The sequence below is a fragment of the Leuresthes tenuis genome, unplaced genomic scaffold (genome assembly GCF_036924035.1).
Source record: "Leuresthes tenuis unplaced genomic scaffold, fLeuTen1.0.hap1 SCAF_4, whole genome shotgun sequence".
Classification (NCBI taxonomy): domain Eukaryota; kingdom Metazoa; phylum Chordata; class Actinopteri; order Atheriniformes; family Atherinopsidae; genus Leuresthes; species Leuresthes tenuis.
The window spans coordinates 14,130,001-14,150,973 of record NW_027325358.1 but is presented as its reverse complement, the minus strand read 5'-3'; the positions used below and the strand labels follow the sequence as shown (position 1 = coordinate 14,150,973).

At 39.4% G+C, this 20,973-nt stretch overlaps 1 protein-coding gene across 1 annotated transcript; it reads left to right on the top strand.

Annotated features, from left to right (window-relative positions):
• Window positions 1–2,264: 2,264 nt before the first annotated feature.
• Window positions 2,265–20,292, top strand: LOC140305729 (3',5'-cyclic-AMP phosphodiesterase 4C-like). The gene is made up of 17 exons (XM_072384701.1): window positions 2,265–2,447; window positions 3,409–4,128; window positions 5,023–5,157; window positions 8,696–8,823; window positions 8,930–9,112; window positions 9,205–9,244; window positions 9,476–9,546; window positions 10,409–10,571; window positions 11,036–11,129; window positions 11,222–11,379; window positions 13,202–13,300; window positions 13,413–13,577; window positions 14,509–14,608; window positions 14,694–14,848; window positions 15,948–16,070; window positions 16,211–16,393; window positions 18,141–20,292. The coding sequence occupies exons 2-17, from the start codon at window positions 4,087–4,089 to the stop codon at window positions 19,101–19,103; spliced, it is 2,802 nt and encodes a 933-aa protein (XP_072240802.1). The 5' UTR covers window positions 2,265–2,447; window positions 3,409–4,086; the 3' UTR covers window positions 19,104–20,292.
• Window positions 20,293–20,973: the final 681 nt, after the last annotated feature.

Genomic DNA, 20,973 nt, shown 5'->3' with positions numbered 1-20,973 from the left:
ATAACAATCATTATCAGGCTAAATGATTTGTAAATGATCTATAGTCAACATATAATGATTTTAAACTTTTAGCATCCCATGCCGTGGATTCAAATATTTTGAGATTTTGCTGTGGGTACTGTTCAGTGGACAGAATAACATTATAGTATTTTAATAAATATGAATAACTTGAATTTTAATGCATGCATTTTTGGAGTAACAAAAATATTAATGTTACACGAATGTTGTTTCCACGAGGGATCATCTTTGGCATGTTAGAAATAGCAGGTAAGCTTATAAACAGGCAGAACTTTTTATCCTCTTCATTTTTTCCAGCTTTTTAGAAATTATTTATGTATCTTTTTTTTTTTAAATTCAATAAAATGTAACTCTCAACATTTGCTGCCTTCTAGTTATGTTGGAATGTCTTTTATATTATTAGCAAAATATTGCATTCTGTGGTTTATTTACATTTCACACAGCATCCCAACTCACTAAATACACATTTGAGATCATTCAGAAGAAGTCTGTGCATATATCGTAACATTGTTGTGACGAAATACTTTTTGAACCTCAATAATACAACATTGCTGAGTCCAAAGTCTGCAGACAGTGTATACCAGGAGCCTGAACTTTATGTAACTATTTATTACAGTCTTACACAGCTTTATGATTAAGGCATATATGTCTGTCGTTGGCTCGATCGATTCACATTTTCAACACTGGTCGTGACTTTTCAGTCATTGAAATCTCACAAACTGTGTTCATTTTAGGATGAGATATTTCCTTCTGTTCATCAACATGATATTTTCAGAAAGCACAGAAAATCAGAATAGCAAAAGCTGGAGGTTTAAAATGAGATTTACGTCAGGTTAGTATTTTACATTAAAGGCTCATGTTAACTTTTAAAAGATAAGATGCGAGTAGTTGCATATCAAAATATTGGCAGATTTTTAAGCACCTTTCATTGACGGACTGATCAGATAGCTTTTACAAGATGTACATTTGCTCTAATATTTGCCTTTGAAATTGAATCTGCTTTTAGGTCATTTTTAAGTACTGCTGCCATTCTTCATCTACTTTATTTTTGATGTTCCAATCTGTTCCTCCACATATCACTCACTCTTCTTCACTTACATAATTAATTGTCGACTCTCCCTCTCTCCTCTGCTCATCATAATTAATCAGTGGGTTTGATTTAGTGGCCTGTGCAGTACTTGTTTTTCCTTTCTGTTTATTTTTTAGATGCAAAGTTTCTTTGTGAGTTCACTTCAAATAGAAAACAATCATTGCATGTCAGGGCCATGAATCAACTCTAGATAACGCCTGCCTTGAAGAGCAGTTTGAGAATAACAGATGACCTCACTGCTACATGAAGAACAGCATGTGTGTGTGAAACAGACCATCTCTTGGTATAAAAAGCCAGCACAGGTTCAGCAGGCTACCTGAATGTAAAATGTGTTTATTAGATTCCATTTTTAGGGTATTTGATGTATTAATACAGTATAGCTGAGACAAACATTTTATTTTTAATCAGTTATTTAAGGTATTTTTATTTATGCAGAAATGACAAATATTCTCTGATTTCAGCTTTCCATATCTGAGGATTTCCTGCCTTTACTTACATGATTTTCATGCATGTGACAAATGCAACAATAAGCAGTTTGTTCATTCTTAACTGAGCTCAAGAATTGTATCTTGAAAACAAAAAAACAGAGGCGCTGGCTTTTAACTTTCCAGCTTTGCTGGTCCCAGTGTCCATATCCATTCTTATTCCAAATTGGTGAATGAAAGAAAATGAACAACATGATTCACGTTAATTTGGCTTTAAGTGGGTAAATGTACTGTATGTCCTTGAATGGCTGTAAAAGGACACAGCAAATAGGAGTGAAACAAAAAAAAAAGGGCAGAGAGAGGAACAGCTAAGGGAGATGCGTGCTTTTTGTGATTTTTCAGTGTGAGTGTTGTGCATCAATAAAAATCAGCTCATTGTGTGGGTGTGTGTGATGGAAAGCAATGACGCCTGGCTATAGAAACAGGATGGGTGTAGGGCTGCTTATAAAATGAAAAAAAGGCACTGCCGGATAAACAAAAAAGAAATGGCAGAGGTACTGATGGAGAGAGGAGGAGCGGAGACGTTTGTATGGGATTAATGGACACACTGTGCGTGTGAAGGGAGGAGGGAGGAGAGATGGGCTTCTCCATGGAGGCTGTGGTGGTGTTGGTGGGAGGGGGTGGCTGGGGGAGACCACTGTGGCAGGGGAGAGGGAGAGGAGAGACAGGGAGGGAGGGAAGCTGGTGAAGCCGTGGATATCCATGAGAACGGCGAGTGTTTTTTCTCTCGCCGTGGTGACACTCCGCAATGTCTACAGACAGACAGAGAGAGCTGGGAGGACAGAGGGGGAAGAAGGCGAGTGAAAGCAAGACGAGGCTCAGCCCATCTTTCCATTGATCTTCAGGCGATCAAGGTGAGTGTGTTTTCATTCTTGCATCTTGCAGCCTCTGTGTGAGTGAATGTGAATGTATGTGTACATGCGTGGCAGTCTGACACACACCTCTTGCAGTATGTGCAGACAGACATGACAGCAGGGCAGTCCTGTCATGTATGCACGTTTTTTTTTGGACATGTACATTTTGATGTATTGTAACAGAACAGCAGGTTGATAGTTGGGCTTCTTGTTGATGCATTGCTGCTTGGTTTTGTAAGCTGCTTTATCTGGAGTGGAGGCTGTACTGGTGGTAGCCATGGTGTGTGTATATGCTCAATTTGCTCGTAGTGTGTGCATATATATGTCACTGTGTCACTATGTTTTTGTTGATTTCTCTGCACAGATCTGTTTTTACTCTGTGAATGTGTGCTGAGTCTGCTGTGAAAGTCCTTTCACTCAGAGGGTGTGTTCTCGATGACCCTGGTAGAAGTCGTTTTCACTTCTCTCAGTCTGTGTACCAGCTTAATCAGAAACAAACACTCTGATATACTGTATCTGTCCCATCCATTGGAATTAGGTTAACTCGGACTGTTCAGAGTAATTATATAACATATTGGTGTTGCAGTATTTGCTCAGAATTAGCCACACTGTAGGTACTGTCCCCTTCAAGGCCACAACACACCAAAATGTTTTGTTAGGGCTGCCCTCTTTCTGACTAATTTATTAGTTGGCCCAACATTCCTTGGGAATCTAGTCTAGAAATGGCAATATTCATTAATATCTTATTAGATGTATTTTCTCATGCATGAGATAAGCAGTATGAAAAGAGTGAATACTGAATACTGAAGAAGCGGGATAAGGGTTCTATGGCTTTTTTTTAATATCTAATTACTTACTCCTTTGAAACAGAGAACAGTGAGAGAGATGAGACGATAACAAAACTGCCTGATTATTCTTGAATTCCTGCTCACTCTAACTCTTAATTTCTGTTTTCATGCAGGGATACAGATTCCAGGTTGGATATTTTGCCAGATGAGCCAGTCATATCCAAAAAGGCCTGTCAAACACAGTTTGGATTCAACTGACCAATCAGGTTGTAGAAAGACAGGAGTGAGCCAATGCAGCGTCTTCAATAAACCCTTTGGATTCTTAATTGTTGGAAACTTGCATTTTTTTGGGAAACTGGCAAGCATCATGCGAACAGTCCTCCAGTTTGGATAGATATTTGACAGAACTTGTTACAAGGTTTGCATCATCATGAACTCTAACCAGGATATCCCATGGTCTCATCTGGACAAAGGAAAACAACGCAGGGTGATGGTTGTTTCTTGAGTTTTAGTTTGCACCATTTTTTGGCTTTTGGAAAAACAGCATAGCAAAACAACGTATCTGTAGCCTTCACGTAAACATGGCGTCAGTGAGAGGCATATAAATGCTCCTTAGCTGTTTTGCAGCAGGAGGACGCCACATTTCCGCCATCTGACGACTGAGGTGTGGACACAGCGTAGGCGCGGCGGTTGGCTGGCTGAGTCAGCTCCAATGGAGGCCGGTTGTGACCCGGTCTGACCCTGGTTTGAGCTTGCAGTGACCTTTGACCTCTCCGGTCCTGGCTCTCCACCTGCTCTGCTGCCTGGGTTCCGGAACGCTCCGCCCTGGGGCCCAGAACGAGCCAATCAGAATGAAGAAGAGCCGCAGCGTGCTGTCGGTGACGGGAGAAGAGGTGAGACAGAAAATGTAACCAATGAGGGAAAATAAAACATTTTTTAAGGCAGTCAAAGTGAAGGGAGATGCTAGAGGTGTCAGTCAAACTGTACAGTGTGTGTGTGTGAGACATACAAACCGCTTAATTTTCACACATCGAAGCTCTCTTTGTTCCTGCCATCAAGGTCTGTGCAAACACTCAGATGTCCAAGAGGACAGTTAGTATCCTTCAGCCTACGTTCATTCAGCATGACCCCCTCTGTCACAGTCCTGTATGTAAATAATCTTTTGCTAAATGAGTGTTCTACATAAATGATCTATTTTCTTTTAAAGGTAGCATCTTGGCTGAAGGACATGACACCATGCATTATTCAAACACTCTTCCATTGATTATGCTAACCAGGTGCTCAAACGCTTGTGAACGTGTGTGTACTGAATGTGAGTGTGGATGTGAACGTCTATCCACATCTGGGTCTGGACAACATCAAACGCGGCATGGAAGCAACACGGCACTGTTGCCTAGCAACTGCTACCATTCCCCCAGTGTTTTGTTGCTACGGTACTGCAGTGCAGATCAGCCTCTAAGAGCTCAGCCTGTAGAGGCCCTATCTCAGACACACACACAAAGCCGAAATCACGCATTCACAGTAACACACGTGTAAACACACATACATTATCAGTTTATAGACTGTATTTCTGTAGAAATTTCCCCACTTTTAAGAATTGAAATGTGGCAAATTAACTCCTATTGGAATATGTGCCAAAAAATGACAACAGCAGTGAGCAAGTTCCTTCATTTTAATTGCTGAATCTGATCTTTATTCAACTGTCAGATAAATACCGCAAAACATTTTTATCTTTATATCTTTCCACTCGCCTGTTTTCCTCATATATTCTCCCTTCTGCCTCACAGGGAAATGACACAGATGTAACTGATGCTGGGGAGAAGGCGGAGTCATCTCGCTACAGCCGATCATACACGTCTGGGGCCACGCTGGGGGCTGAGCTGCGCAGGGGCAGGAGCAGAAGACTCTCGCCTAGTCTCCAGGTATTGAGCATGGGCACATTAACGTACTTGGGGTTTGTAGAGCATAAAAGATCCATGGATTCCTGCTGGGAAGTGACTCTTTCTGTTCATGCTTTGCAACCTGTCACTTCAAATTTATATCAGGGCCATAACATAATAATATGATGCTGAATGACAATCCACAAGTTTCACAACAAATCATATACATCTGTAACTACAGACCTCTTCACTGAACCTTGCTTGAGTCATGCACTGCATAATAATCTACACCAAATCTGGATAAATCTTCTTAATTTTAAAATCAGTCAATAGCACAGAGTTGTGTCATTTTTTCTATTGATTCTTACAAGATCTGAACCAGAAAAGACGAATAGAAATGCTATAAATCTAAACAGCGTCCACTAATGCACAAAAGAGTTTATATGCCCACTTGAGGTGTTTTTTTGCTGCTTTGAAGACTTGATGCGCAGTAGGGAGAATGAAAACAGCTTTGTGAATCAGATGTGTGACCTGGCAAAGATTAAAATGAAGTGACTCAGCAGCTGTTTCAAGTCTAAGCCGCAAAACAATTAACTCAGATGACTGACTGGCATCTTCCCAGTTATGATATGATATCCCAGATATTCTCAGAGATGAAAAGAAACTCCAGAAAAAGAGCTTGCTTAATTTTTCTGTTCTGTACAGCTGCCACACCTACTGTTGTCTTGCTCTTTTAGGTTTGTGTCCTTGACTGATTTTGATTGAAAGTGGTGTAATTGTATTGGGGCTGCTCTGTGATCTGGAGATTGCATGTTGCATGCATGGGTTCTCTCTGGGTACTCCAGCTTCCTCCCACAGTCCAAAAGCATGCATGTCAGGTTAAATAGTGATTCTAAATTTACCCTGGGAGTGAGTGTGGGTGGTTGTTTGGCTCTGTGAAGGACTGGTATGAGGCAGGCTTCAGAGTGTACCCTGCCTGGTGGGTATGGAAAATAGATGGATGAATTGGACTGTATCTTACAGTGCATTTTTGTTGTGAACTGGCACTATACAAATATCACTGAACTGAAATGAATTACATTGCAACCACTAGCATCATAGCCTGCCTGTACTGCCACACTCTATGCAGCCAAGTTTACTTTCTTTTCTTTTTCTAAAAATCACTTTAGATTTGCTTCACCAGTTGGTTGAAACCTGGGTTAAAAATACTGTGTAGAGTATTGCAGCAATTGTGCAGCAGTCAAACAATTTTTTGCATAGTTAATACCATCTTTTGATATTAAGTTACCTTTCTAAATGAAAAAAAAGGCAAGTATTCATGAACTCGTTCCATAAAGAAGCCTGTGTGGTGTTGTTAGAAGTCATTAACATAGATAAGATTACACATGGGATGAAATCCCAATACAGATGAAATCCCTCACTGTCCAGAGTGAAGACAGCGTGGAAATGCCTTTGCATACAATACCTCTTTGGTTTTTGGGCACATTCCAATGTTTTTTTGTCATCTTGTATTGTCTGTATTTTGTCTCTGGACGTAGAAACACCTGATCAGTTGTGTTGCAATGACAATCTGACAAGAAAAAAACATTAAGTTGTGACGTGGATCCACAGATGTGAAACTTCAGCTTTTACAAAGACAAAATCCCATTAGATGCTTTTTCTCATGCAATCTTATTAAGTTGTCTCATACAGGCTGTGTAATATGGGTAACCTAGTGATAATACATCTTTTTAACTGCACCTGGTCATTGAATTGAAAAATCATAAATGGGAAGAAAAAGTTACTAAAGTAAACTATACTGTTAACATCAGGAATGACATTCACATTCATCCTCCTGTCCATTATCCACACAAATCCCAATTAGTTGCTTCAACTGCATGCAACTGCAAGGAAGGACAGTGTTTAGTCCTTTCCTTTGATATGAGGCTCCAGTGTGTCCTTTGTTAAATGAAATTAGGCCTCTTTTCTGAACATTTAAGGAATTCAAACAGCTCTTTTCATGGCTGCTGTTTAGATACTGGTGGAATATTTCCTTGACTAAGCTAAAAGATGATAATGGGACTGGAACCATTATCTTTTAGAAAAGTTGTTCCCATGACTTCAAATGTGCATCAGGGTGGTGTGGTGGTTAGTACTGTCGCATCACAGCAAGAGCGCTCCTGGTTTGAATCTCAACTGGGGCCTTTCTGTGTGGAGATGTGTATGCATGGGTTCTCTCCGGGTACTCTGGCTTCCTCCCAGCATCCAAAAACATGCATGTTAGGTTAATTGAAGATTCTAAATTGAGTGAGAGTGATCAAGCATTGTTGTTTGTTTCTGTGTGGGCCTATGATGGGCTGGTGATCTGTCCACGGTGTACCCTGTCTCTCGCCCAATGGCAACCCCAAATTAGATTAAGTGTGTATAGAAAATGGATGGATGGGAAATGTGGATCAGTTCTCTCTTGAAACAGGAAGCAAGAGCAAAAAAACTTAAAATGGATGTCAAAATGTCAATGGTGAATGTCAATGGTGAAAATTATTCTACAATAAAGCTTCAGTAATCAATATTTTTATTCTAGCAAGAGAGCAAATAACTGTTTAATATCAGCAACCTGTATGCTTTCTCTTCAGCACCACAGTGACTAATTTAGCAGCATGAACCTTGTGAAACATTAGGAAGTTAAAGTGGTTACACTTACAGTTTGTAAACACCAAAACAGAAGAATACTGGATATTTGACATAGATTTCTCAGATACTCTCAGTCTGTTAGTGTTTACTAAAGGACCTAAGGATGTGTGTGTTATACCCCATTACCCCACTTTGGGATATAGGCGATCAACAAGAGACTTCCACTTGCCCCTCTCCTGTGCTGCTGCTCCAAGCTGGTACCAGGTGAGGCCTGTCCTGTGATGTTCGTCTGAAGGTTTCTTAGTTAGGCTTTTCTTACCCAGCCCCTGTCTCGTGGGGACTCCATATCACGTCCTGTCTGGTAATACTTGATGCTTGCCTTCACAGCACGTGCCTAATCCATCCCTATCTTCCTCTGATTTCATTTTCTGCTGGCTGATGTTGTATTTTCTTCCACAGATAGATGTTACTGATCTTATCTGGCCAGTTGATCTGGAAGATTCTTCTTAGGCAGTTATTGATGAATGTATTTTGTTGGAGATGGTCTTTGTCATCTTCCATGTCTTGTAACCAAACGTCAGCTCTGGTTTGACTCTTGGGTTGAAGATGTGGATCTTAATTGAATTTGAAAGCACTCTATAGATCCAGATGTTCTTGAGCTTCACAAAGGCTAGCCCTTAATGTCTGCATCAAGGCATACTCTCACGTAATGAAAGACCCGACACTGCTGTGGTCCTTAATAGGTACATTTGACTGAAAAAGAGTTTTGTTTCTGTGCATGTCTCCGAATGATTACGTCAAACCAGATAGCAGTGAAATTGGACACTTTGGACCCCTGAGGCAGTTGTCAGCTTTGTTGAGAACCAGCTTTGAATCGTAGAAAAATCGTGTGCAGACTATAATGTCTTCCTTCAAATTTTAGAGGCGTCCACTCCCATTTATCTACAAAGTCTATCTTTTGTCTCATCAGGTACCCTGCTGGCTCCGCCCTCGAGACCGCACGCGTTCACCAGAGGTCCTCAGCGATATGTCGCGTCCCACAACTCTTCCACTTCGCATCCCACCTCGCATCTCCATCACACAAGCAGACACTGACAGGTTTACACCAAATTCCTCCTAATGTCAAACGACTGATTTCCCCTTGCATAGTGCTTTACAGAGTAGTCATTTTCTGTCTTGTCTAATCATCTTTATCATGTTCCAGTTATGAAGCAGAAAATGGCGTTTCCCCGGGTCACACCCCTCTGGGCTCGCAGAGTCCAAGCCTCACCTTGCACACCTCATTCCCCCAGGGCCAGAGAAGGGAGTCCTTCCTGTACCGCTCTGACTCAGACTACGACATGTCACCCAAGGCTGTCTCTCGTAACTCATCCCTTGCAAGCGAAGGGTGAGACAAAAAAATGCATCTATTATTTTTCATTTTCGAGTCTTTCCATAGATTCTGCTCTCAGTCTCTTTTCCAACTGTCCCTCCTCTCAGGCACACAGCAGAGGATTTTATTGTCACACCTTTTGCTCAAGTGAGTGAGACTCAGAGTATTACTTTGTATTACTTGATGAGTAGTCATAAAAATGGTGTTTCTTACCACTTCCAATGCCTAATTTTTAAAAAAAATGGAGTAATGTGCATTTTTCTTAAACAAATATTCAAGGCACTATGAAACATTTACCTCTTGTATCTGGACACCCATATTTGCCTGAAATTGTTCTGTGTATACACAATTATTCTCTGATATCATGTTACAATTTAGGTTCTGGCCAGTCTGCGATCAGTACGGAGCAACTTCACCATCCTTGCCAACGTCTCTACGCCAACCGTCAAGTCAGTGACACTAAAAATATTCCACTTTTGCGTGTAATACAGATTGAGTCAATCAATTTTTTGAGTACCACTATTTATCAAGCTAAGCATGCTAAACTGCATGTTTACAATGATAAACACATGCACATATTTTCTTTTTGCATTTTTGATTTGAGTTTTTTTTTTATTTGACGGCAGGATACTTATACAGGTTTTCACACTCTAAAAGTCCCTGCTTGCATGAAAATATTCCACCCAAAAACTGTGTTTTTGCATTCAAATACACTGTCTTATTCACAAAGATCCTGTGCATATGAACACTTCTCCTGGAGCTCAGTCTTCTTTCATCTGCTTGCGAAACTTCTCCTTTATTGATCTTATCTTTTCGCTTTCAGATTGTTGTAAAAGAAGCACACTGTCTGAGCTTCAAAACAAGAAACCTTGCTCTCAAATGAAAAAGCGCTTGATTAAAGATAGTGATATACCCCCTATAAATTTACATTATTGGCCAACTGTCAACACTGGGTTCATCAATCCAAACATTGGCCACTTTTACCTATTTTAACCTATTAAACATTATCATTTTCCCATTTAAGACTTTCTTGCACGCTATATTGATGAAGCAAATAAATATGTAATATTTGCTATCGCTGCTCGAAAAGGAAGACACAATGATCTATTTTTTGTTTTGCTTAAGAAGTTTCTTTATCTAAAAAAAGTTTTCAACAGATCTACAAATAATAACATTTTGTAAGTAAAAATCAAACCTTAAAAAAAATTAAAAAAAACCCTATGTTTCTTAAAAACAAGATACACAAGATATTTGGGTTGTTGAGAACAATCTTAAGTGTACTTTCTGTTATAACTGCTGTATTTTTTTTAGGAGGTCTCCTCTTGGTGGAGTGTGCATCGGTCCCAGGGGGACACTATCAGACCAGCAGTACCAGCAGCTCGCCCTGGATACACTGGAGGAGCTGGACTGGTGCTTGGACCAGCTAGAGACCATTCAGACACATCGCTCTGTCAGTGAAATGGCTTCCAACAAGGTATTAAAACATCTCTGAACCAGTCAATCAACACATCAGCAAACAGATAAAAAGTTTATCACAAACTCATTACTGTTGATGCGCAGTCTACATTTGTCATAACTTAAAAGAATGTTAATGTTTAGTTATCCTATACTTTTAAATGCTCAAACATAAACTTGAATATTGCTTTTTGATGAACTGACTGTAAGTAATGTGGACTAATATATACTGAACAGGGAAATATGAAACCCATCACCAACAGGGTACAAGGCATTAGTATCTACTAAAATTTGTAGGAGATCCTCTTATTTTAGTTGAACAGTAGTTTTACTGCAACCTTGAACCTCTGGACCTGCTGATGCTCTGTTCTGGATATCAATCCTCACTGTCATTCCACAGAAAATGAGAAAAGAACTCCTTCTGAGAAAGATATATCAGACTGACTCAGACTGTATCTCTGCTTTATTCTCACTCTGCCACAGTTTAAGAGGATGCTGAACAGAGAACTCTCCCATCTGTCAGAGATGAGTCGCTCTGGGAATCAGGTGTCTGAGTATATCTCCAGCACCTTTTTAGGTGAGTGAGACCAGAATCTGATTCATGTTTATATCACATGTAAAGAAAAACCAGCAAATTCTCTCATGTGTGTTTGCCCCATTGATCTGTAGACAAGCAGAACGATGAGGAAGTCCCCTCTCCGACTCTCAAAGACAAACCTATGAGTCACATCAGTGGAGTGAGGAAACTGTCTCACAGCTCCAGCCTCTCCAGCGCTTCGATGCCTCGCTTCGGTGTCAACACAGACCAGGAGGATGAGCTTGCCAAGGTGCTGTTTTCTGCGCGGGTCATTCTGACTCACAAAGAAGAAGTTACACAAATCAACACATTTATGGTCTGGAAAAATGATGCCACTTTAGAATTGAGTGACTCTATGGAAATGATTCCTTTTTTTCAGCATTTTCTTTGTTAAATCTAGGTTTATTGTTCTAGTTGTATGTGTGAAAACTATGCACCGTCTTTACGAAAGTAAATGTAGAAACACTTTGATAAAAGCAGAGGTAAAAGTTAATAAAAGTATTGGCATTCAATGTGCTTATAAAAGTAAAAAGTAACCCTTTGAGGGTTAATTTGACCATTTGTTTCAATACAAATCTACAAGAACCTCACATCAAAATAGAATTTGAACAATATCAAACCTACGATACAATATAATACAGAGCAGTGTACTGTAAAAAAATAGATACTGACACAACAGATGATCCAGAAATTGTTCTGTACAGAAAACAACTTGAAAAGGTTCACTTACAGATGAAGAATAACTAGCTGCTCTGAATTTACTTCACTTTCATCCATGTTGTTAGTTACTGGCTCTTCTTGTCACACATATTGCAATTTACATTTAAATATTACACTGTCTAGATATATTATATTGTTACGTCGTGTTAGGTCTGTGGTGAGATCAGTGATGAATAGTGAAGAATGATTACTAATAAGTACTTAAAACTTCTGAAAATGCAAGTAGGAGAAAGTACTGATATTTGTTTCAAAATGTAGCGGGTAAAAGTAATCAAAAAAAGAAGTACTCAAGAAAAGTACACATACCTGAAAAGTACAGCAACACTTGTACTTGTACTTTGTTATTTCCAACCTTGAACTTTACGTTTGGAGAAGACAAAATAAAACATTATCACATAACAGACATCACATTTTAAACCAGGGTTTTGTCCTGGTGATCTAGAGAGACACTGCTGTTACTAACTATTAAAACATTTAAACACAAACTGTTTACATGCAAGATGAGCATCTCGTGGAATCTCAGTTTATCAATTTAATGAAGAACTAGTTATCAAAAAGTTAATCAATGTTAGTGACATGACGGATTGGAAGACACCAAACCTCACCAACAGGAGCTTCAGCCATGCACTAACATTAAGGCAATGAAAGCTGGATGATGGCATCTTTATGAAACCTGCAACAAGTTTAATGAGCACGATCCTTTGAGCTCTGCTTTGACTTTTCAAGCTGCTAAATGCTCCATTATGTTCTTTCACTTGTATGCTGTCCTTTGCTGTTTAAAAGGTATTATGAGCTTTTCTCTCAGAGCAGCTGAGGGTTATTAAATTAAACAAAACCAATATGGTTATAAAGCACAAGTGCACATCTGGATGATAATTCTCTGTGGATTCGTTAATACAAGACGCTTTTTCTATGACGCACATCTGTTGGCTCATCAACAGTGTCGATGAGAGCAGCTTTGAATCCATTGGACAATAAATTGGTGCCCTTCCCTTTTAATGAAATTTAAAAACCACATTTGTGAGTCTTCTTGGGTTGATCCAGTTATATCCACTTACAGATGGAAATTCTTAGATTTGTTCTGCTCAAGGCATCGATCAGGGCTGGGTTGTTTTTTCTTCAGGGTGAATAACTTTTGTGGGTTTTTTGACATGTGATTGTGTGTCGTTTTTGGTTGATTTTTCTGTTAAACATGTTTAGGTTTTGTCTTAACCTCTGAGCACATCATGTGACCACCTGTGACAATTTGAGAAGAGCTGCAAAAGATTTTCAGTTCATTCTTGTCTTTATGATTGTTTGCTGTCTGACATAACAATTCACATTATGTATTTCTGTGTGTTGTGTTCAACCAGGAGCTGGAGGACCTGGACAAGTGGAGTTTTAACATATTCAAAGTAGCAGAGTTCTCCAACAACAGACCTCTTAGTTGCATCATGTATGCCATCTTCCAGGTAAAAAGAGACTGAATCTGCAGGACTCTAATTTCTGGATTTGTTCTTGCCTTTGCTCATGCACACCACATTCACTCGTTTTTGAGTTCTGGCTCCTCTCCTCCCTCCTCAGGAGCGGGAGCTGTTGAAGACATTTCGTATCCCTCTCGACACCTTTGTCACTTATGTGATGACCCTTGAGGACCATTACCATGGAAACGTAGCGTACCACAACAGCCTCCATGCTGCAGATGTCACCCAGTCCACACATGTCCTCCTCTCCACACCTGCTCTGGATGTATGTCAACACACACACACACACACACAAGCAATGATGATGTGTGATTGAAAATCTAAAATATTAAAGAGAAGATGGTTATCGTCATAAAATCTGAGTAATTTGCTTTAAATCTGATGTAGTTCAATGATGTAGTTCATTAAAGAAAACTGATGAACTTCTGGGGTCTCAAACACCGTTTCCCATTGTATGCCTGCTTCAAGATTACTGATAAGTTTAAACAATTAGAACAAGAGCGTTACAAGATACATGCAAGGAACTGAGTTAATTTATCAATTCTATTTTTTTTACATGAGATGTTTGCCAAAGCCCCCAGAAAAAAAATGGTAGTCAGCTTTCAGTAGATTCACCAGGATAAATTGAAGATTTTATTCCTACAGTTCGGAAAAAAAATAAACAAAACGAAAAGTTGAAAACCGGTAACAATAATGTTTATTAACTAATGCAAAAGATATTTGCCCTAATTGGCAATGTTTTCTGATTTTAAACAGTTTATCTATTTATTTATCATGTAAGAAACTGGAAATCAGCTTGCTGCATGTTTTGATTATCAATTATTTTGAAATGTAATGGGTTGAGATTTTTCAACAGATAATATACCTGCTGTATTTTAATTACTTGGTAAAAGTTTGTCACATGATTGCTTTGGAGTTCGTTTGTTTGTTTCTCTATCAAATCTTCAGAATTGAGAAGTGATGCAGAAAAGTCAAATAACAACACGTAAAATAACAAAGTCGTCTTGTAAAGATAAATGATGCGGATCACCATCGTAATTGGTCCCTGTGCAACAAAGACAGAAAAAAAAATCCCTTTCCGGTGCAAACAAAATGAACTGGGAGCAAAAATAACTGAAACTACACACAGACATAGCCCAGTGTATTTACAAAGATCACATTTGATCTCTTTTCTGATCCTGGTCTCGTCCTCTCAGGCCGTCTTCACTGATCTGGAGATCCTTGCCGCGCTGTTCGCTGCAGCTATTCATGACGTAGACCACCCTGGAGTTTCCAACCAGTTCCTCATCAACACCAGTAAGTGCACACACGTGCACAAACCCTATAACACACACCATAATATCTGTACAGCCCGTGTTCACACCCCCTTCCCTGTGCTCAGACTCAGAACTGGCCCTGATGTATAATGACGAGTCAGTTCTGGAGAACCACCACCTCGCCGTTGGCTTTAAGCTCCTGCATCAGGAGAACTGTGACATCTTCCAAAACCTCACCAAGCGGCAGCGCCAGAGTCTTCGCAAGCTTGTCATTGATATGGTATGGAACCACAACTTCTACAAAACAGACAAACTGTACCCAAACAGATCAGTTGAAGTGATCATTTATTAGTTTTAGATTTCTCTTTCCACGTTTTATACTTTTCTTAAGAAGTCTGTACCATAGACTTCTGTACCACTATACAGGTGGTTAAAGGACATGATTTTTTTACGTGTTCTTAACTCTCGGTTGTCACTGGCAGTTTAAAACTACACAGGTGTGCGTTCTTCTGTTCTAAGTTTGTGAAATTTTTGTGTATTAGTTCATATGTTGTTGGATATTTTTCTCATTAGACACAGCTGAAAGAAGGTTTGAGGCAAAGAGAAGCAGCTTTCTTAACATTTTATTACTCTTTTCAACAGTTTATCCAAAAGTCATTGTCAATTTCAGTCTCAATTATGCACAAATCTGGTTTTCAATGGATTTGTTTCTTTATTTTATAGTTAAGTTGGTTCCTTTGTGAGTTTCTCTCAACACTTTTAAAAAGTCTTCTCAATGACACTTGGTGTTTTTAAGATTAGTTGACTTTAACCTCTACTCTAGCATAGTAGATGACTTTTTTGTGCCGCCATTGTTTATTTTCAGAGCTACTTTTAATGATACAGCAGTATAATTACAGTTTGGAAGGGCACCGGAGTACATTTATGAACTCCTCTGCCCTTACACAGACCTCCTAGATCCTATGAAAAACTGCTTTGGCTGTTCTCCAATTCGAGATCAGTTAATAAAGGAGATGCCCTTGTAGGTGCAGGTCCAAAGATACGTCCAAATGTAAAGTAAATGTACTCTCTGTATTAATGTTCTTAAAACACACCTGAAGACAGAGTTGTTCTCCATGACTTTTAAACTGTATTTAACGCTCCTAGTATATACATATATATAATATAATCTTTAATAGGTTTTCTCGTTCTGCATTTACATGCTTTTAATCTGTGCCTGTTTATTTGTTTTGTTTCCTATTGCCATTGTGTGTTATGTGTACAGCACCTTGGTCAGTTGTGGCTGTTTTAAATGTACTTCACAAATTGAATTTGATTTAATTTGATTTAAAACAAAACGAGGAAAAATAAGAGTCATTTTTTCAACTGTCTGTCTGCAGGTGTTGGCCACAGATATGTCCAAACACATGACTCTGTTGGGTGATTTGAAGACCATGGTGGAGACCAAGAAGGTGACAAGTTCTGGTGTGTTGCTCCTGGACCACTATACAGAGCGCATACAGGTCATCTCTCATTTTTTCCCTCTGGGATCATCAAAATATTTCAGACTTTTATCCGTATAATGACACTGCAAATGTGGGTATGCATTGAAAGAATATGACATAAAATCACTGTGCAATGATCTTGTATGTACGTGCTGTAGGTACTGAGGAACATGGTGCACTGTGCTGACCTGAGCAACCCCACCAAGCCGTTACCGTTGTACAGGCAGTGGACAGAGAGGATCATGGAGGAGTTCTTTCGACAGGGTGACAAGGAACGAGAGAGAGGGATGGAGATCAGCGCTATGTGTGACAAACACACTGCGTCTGTCGAGAAGAGTCAGGTAATGAACCACTGTGTTAAAACAGTGATGCAACTTTTGATTTCCTTTCAAAAGTCGGTACAGATGAGCCATGAAAAAGCAGGTTTCTGTGTTGGATGAAGTGGACAAAATAAAGAAAAATACTGCTCAGTATGATAAAACGTTCCTGGAAATACAATCTGTATAAGCTACAAACCTTTGGTGTGCTTATACAGAGTGCTGGATGCGGTAAAGAGGCCAAATTACACCTTTTGGGTTAACCTATCTGCAATGTGTTATATGGTTCTTTTTTGTGCATATTAAAGGTCCACATACAAACTCAACCCTCAAATTTTCTTCTCCCACTCGAGTCTCAGGTCATGAATTGCCTAAGATACCGTGTTCAGAGTGAGGCTTTTTTCCCCCTGCATAATGAAATCATGATGAATTTTAGCGTTATGCCCAGTAAGTGGCTTGTTTGGAACACTTCAAACGAAGAAAGAGCACTCATACTAAGCCTCTTTGTGATATCAGCTAGCCAATCAGGGTAGGCTTAGCATTTTTGGAGCTAAGGAGCTAAAAACTGACAAAAGGTGCTCGAGCAATCTACATAACTGAGAAATGATGTGCTCTTTGTACATTTAATCATGTAAAGCTGTCCTGGTGTAACCTCCTTATATAACTATAACTAACTTCTTAATATGATATGGGCTCTTAAGTTATTTTTAGGTGCTTCTGATATTCTTTTTCAAACCACAGCAAAGTTGTGTGATGTAGCAGCTTGAGACAATTGAACAAATTTATTCAGATTAATATAAGCGTCACTGTCCACCAAACCTATTGTGTTGTCAAACTAGCACAGCTTTCTATACAATTCTGTACTCTCTACACTATAAAGTCCATCAATTCTTTTACAATAGGAAGCATGTCGTAAAGTCTACCAATGTTTGTTACTGTGAGAGTTAAAAACATTATTTAGTCATAATTCTTTCCTTAAAGTGATGCTAAACAATAGTTTGCATATCATTAACTGGAAGTAGATACTTCTCATTAGTTTTGCATGATTTATATATATATATATATAATTCTTTAAATCAATTTACTTACCATTTTCAGATGATCCGAAAAACACATTTTTTAAAAATGTATTTCTCAAAAAGTTACTGCTCCTGATCAGGTCTCACCTTCAAGCTCTACATTGCAAATAATTGTAGATTAAACTTGTTTTTTTCGGTAATACACAATACACAGTGCTAAGAGAAATTTAAACAGTTCAGACTCGTTGTCTTCCATGTCATCTTCCACCCGATACAAATCAGCCAAATTGTTTTAATCAGTTTTACTATATCAATCATGAACATGTCCAAATTTGTAGATGCAGTGAACGATGCTGTCACACTTTTATATGATGCTGTCACTTATGCAGATGTCTGTTGACAAGGCATTCCCTCTGTGCTTTAGAACACATTTGCATTCATGCTGCAAATTCAATCTGACCATATATGGCCCAAACGCCTGCAGAAGTGGTGAGAGCAGCTGGATTCAAATGTATTCTCACACGCATGCTTATTGTTCTTCTAAGCATAAGCATTGTACTTATAGCTGTCTGCTTGTAAGCACACCATCAAAAACGTGTGTTAACCACCAGCAGCCTGTAATTAGTTAAATCACATATCAAGACAACATAGAAGCTCCTCTGGCCTCTCAGTTTTACTGTTGAAAGTGGCTTCTGTTAATTTGAAAGTATTTTTCTTGTAATTCTTTTTTTTTTCTTCTTCTTTTCTTTTAGGTGGGTTTCATCGACTATATTGTCCACCCGCTGTGGGAGACATGGGCCGACTTGGTGCACCCAGATGCCCAGGAGCTGCTGGACACGCTGGAAGAGAACAGGGAATGGTACCTGAACACCATGCCTCAGTCTCCTTCACCTCCTCCCGACAGACACCTCCAGCATGATCGCTTCCAGTTTGAACTCACCCTTGAGGACCTGGAGCACAACAACCACAACCACATACACTTGAGGAGCAGCAGTGGGAGAAGTGGCAGCAACGGCCACGAAACCATCTGCAATGACAGCAACGAGGACAAAACACAGGACGGCCAGACAGAGAATGGAGAGCAGGAGAACCATGCAGAAACTGAGAAAGACGACTATGAGAATCACAACAGTGAACAGAATGGAGTCGAGGAGGAGGAAGAGGAGGAGAACACTGGTGAAAGTAAGGGAGAAGAAGCAGAGGAGGTGCAGGAAGATGAGCAAGTGCAGGAGGAGCAAACAGAGACAGCAGAAGAAGAGAATGATGCAGAAGTGATTGATGCAGCACAAGAGACAAAAGGAGAGAAGGAACAGAGAGAAGAAGAGATGGAGGAGGAGGAGGCAGAAAAAGAAGAGGAAAATGATGAAGTGGAAGGTGAAGAAGGTGGAGAAAATGAGGAGGGAGATAGACAGGAAAATGTGGAGGAGACAAGTGTGGAAATAGATGAAGAAAACAAAGGGGAAGAAGACATTGAAAATGAGGAGGCAGAAGTGGAGGGGGTGACAGAGGAAATTGTGGATGAAAAAGAAGAAGATGCAGAAGAAAATGACAGTGACATGGAGGAGGGGGTAGAAGAAGAGGAGACAGAACTGGAGGAAAAAGCTGAGGAGAAGGAACAAGGAGAAACAGAAGACAATATGGAGGAGGAAGAAGCCCCCCAAGAGGTTGATGAAGATGAAGTAAAAGAGGAAGAGGAAGAGGAAGAGGAAAGTTAGTGGAGCTGACAAATGAACAGGGTCAGCGAGGGAAAGCAAAGAAGAGCTAAAGAGGGCCTGAGAGGCTCCAGTAGGTGTCAGTGTGGCTGCAGAAGAGAATGAAGAGCGCAAGATGCCCCTCATTCCAGATATTATGCTCCACCCACTTTATCATGTGACGCTCTCATCTAAAGGCCGGTTCCCGACTTCAAACATCTTAATAGGCCCAAAGTAGCATTCAAGATCAACAGTACAACGCCACAGATATGGAAAGAAAACCTTTCCGGACACTTTCTGAAGAGCCAGATTGTTGCAGTGAGCTGATCAGGCGATAGTGACAGACTAGAGGCCTCTTCACCTGGTATCTGTGCGTCTATCACTGCCGTTGGGGACAAACTGGGGCATAATAGTAATAAAAGCAGAGGGACTTGTTTGTAGCTCCCAAAAAAAAGGACATTTTTAAAAAAGTGCTAAAATACGTACATGCAAATTAGTGTGTGCCTGTTCTCCAGTTCTTATAGACTATCACCCATTGTCTTTTGGTCACCGTCTATGTCTTATTGATGAGGAAGATGACAAAAAATACAGCAGCCATTGACTCAAGAATGGCCATTAAAAAAAAAAGAACAGATAATGCAAAGAAGTCTGGAAGGCAGGGTTTGTCTTATTATATTAACTACAAAATCCTTCCACTTGTGAACAGGATACCGAGTGCACCTTTGAGCTGCGGTCAAGGGGTAGCGTGACCTCCTCACATACTAATCCTAAAGCGGCAATGCTAAATATGTGGACTGTTTTCTCAAAGTGGAAACATTCGCAGCTTTAAAAGGCTGATCTATTGTATGTGTCAATGTCAATTCATGTTGAAATAAAAAAAAAAAAAAAACAAAAACAAAAAAAAACAAAGTCAAAGTGAGTCAAAAGTGTTCATCCCCTCGTGACATTGTCACCTGAATCGTGCCAAACTGTCCCACAACCAGCACTGAGCAATCCAGCCTCCGAACGGGTAGGCTACTCGTCACGAAGCAATGAAACCGTGGGACCAGGCCAACGGGTGTGATGGTCTTCCACAAATTTATTCTTTTCTTTTCTTTTTCTTTTTTTGGTTTGGTTTTGTAAAAACTGTATTTCGCACTTTATCTAACACCCGTTAAAAATATGTACATAGTAAACCTGTATTTTAATCTGCTGATGTCATATAATAAATATGATCAATTCAATTAATGAATTTGTTGTGGTTGTTTTTTTTCTTTGCTAAGAATACTCGGGTGTAAATGCTTTATTTTACAGGTCGGAGACTTCCTAAAGGCAGAGCCTGAACAAGTAGCTTTATTTATTTATTTTTTTAAAAAAACACTAAAAAGCATCTTAAAAGTATTGTTTTTGTCTGAAAGCATTTTGGGTGGTTAAATATATATATATGTATAAGTATATATATATATGTATATATATATGTGTAAAGATTTTATCTGGACAGATGCTAGTTACCTGTAACTTGTCAGCATACACAGATACAGTCAATAGTAAACATACTGTATGAACATGGGGCTAAAAAACAAAAAAAATCCAATAAGAACCATGAAAACTTCCAAAAGAGATGTAATCCAATATGTAAATTAATAGTCACTATTAATGATTAAATGTTAACATTGTTAAAGTGGAGCACTTAAGTTAGAGGTTATACAGTCAACAGATGATTGAAACACGCAAGGCAACTTGTGATCGTGACACTGATGAATCATCGGCAAACAGTAAACGTAATCCCAGTAAAAACATTGCACCTCTGCAAGGGCAATTCAAGGTTCATTATTAATTTAGGTTTTTGTAATCCTGACACAGGATTTTAAAGTAAAAAGGAAGACAAACATTGTTGTTTTGACGTGCACAATGT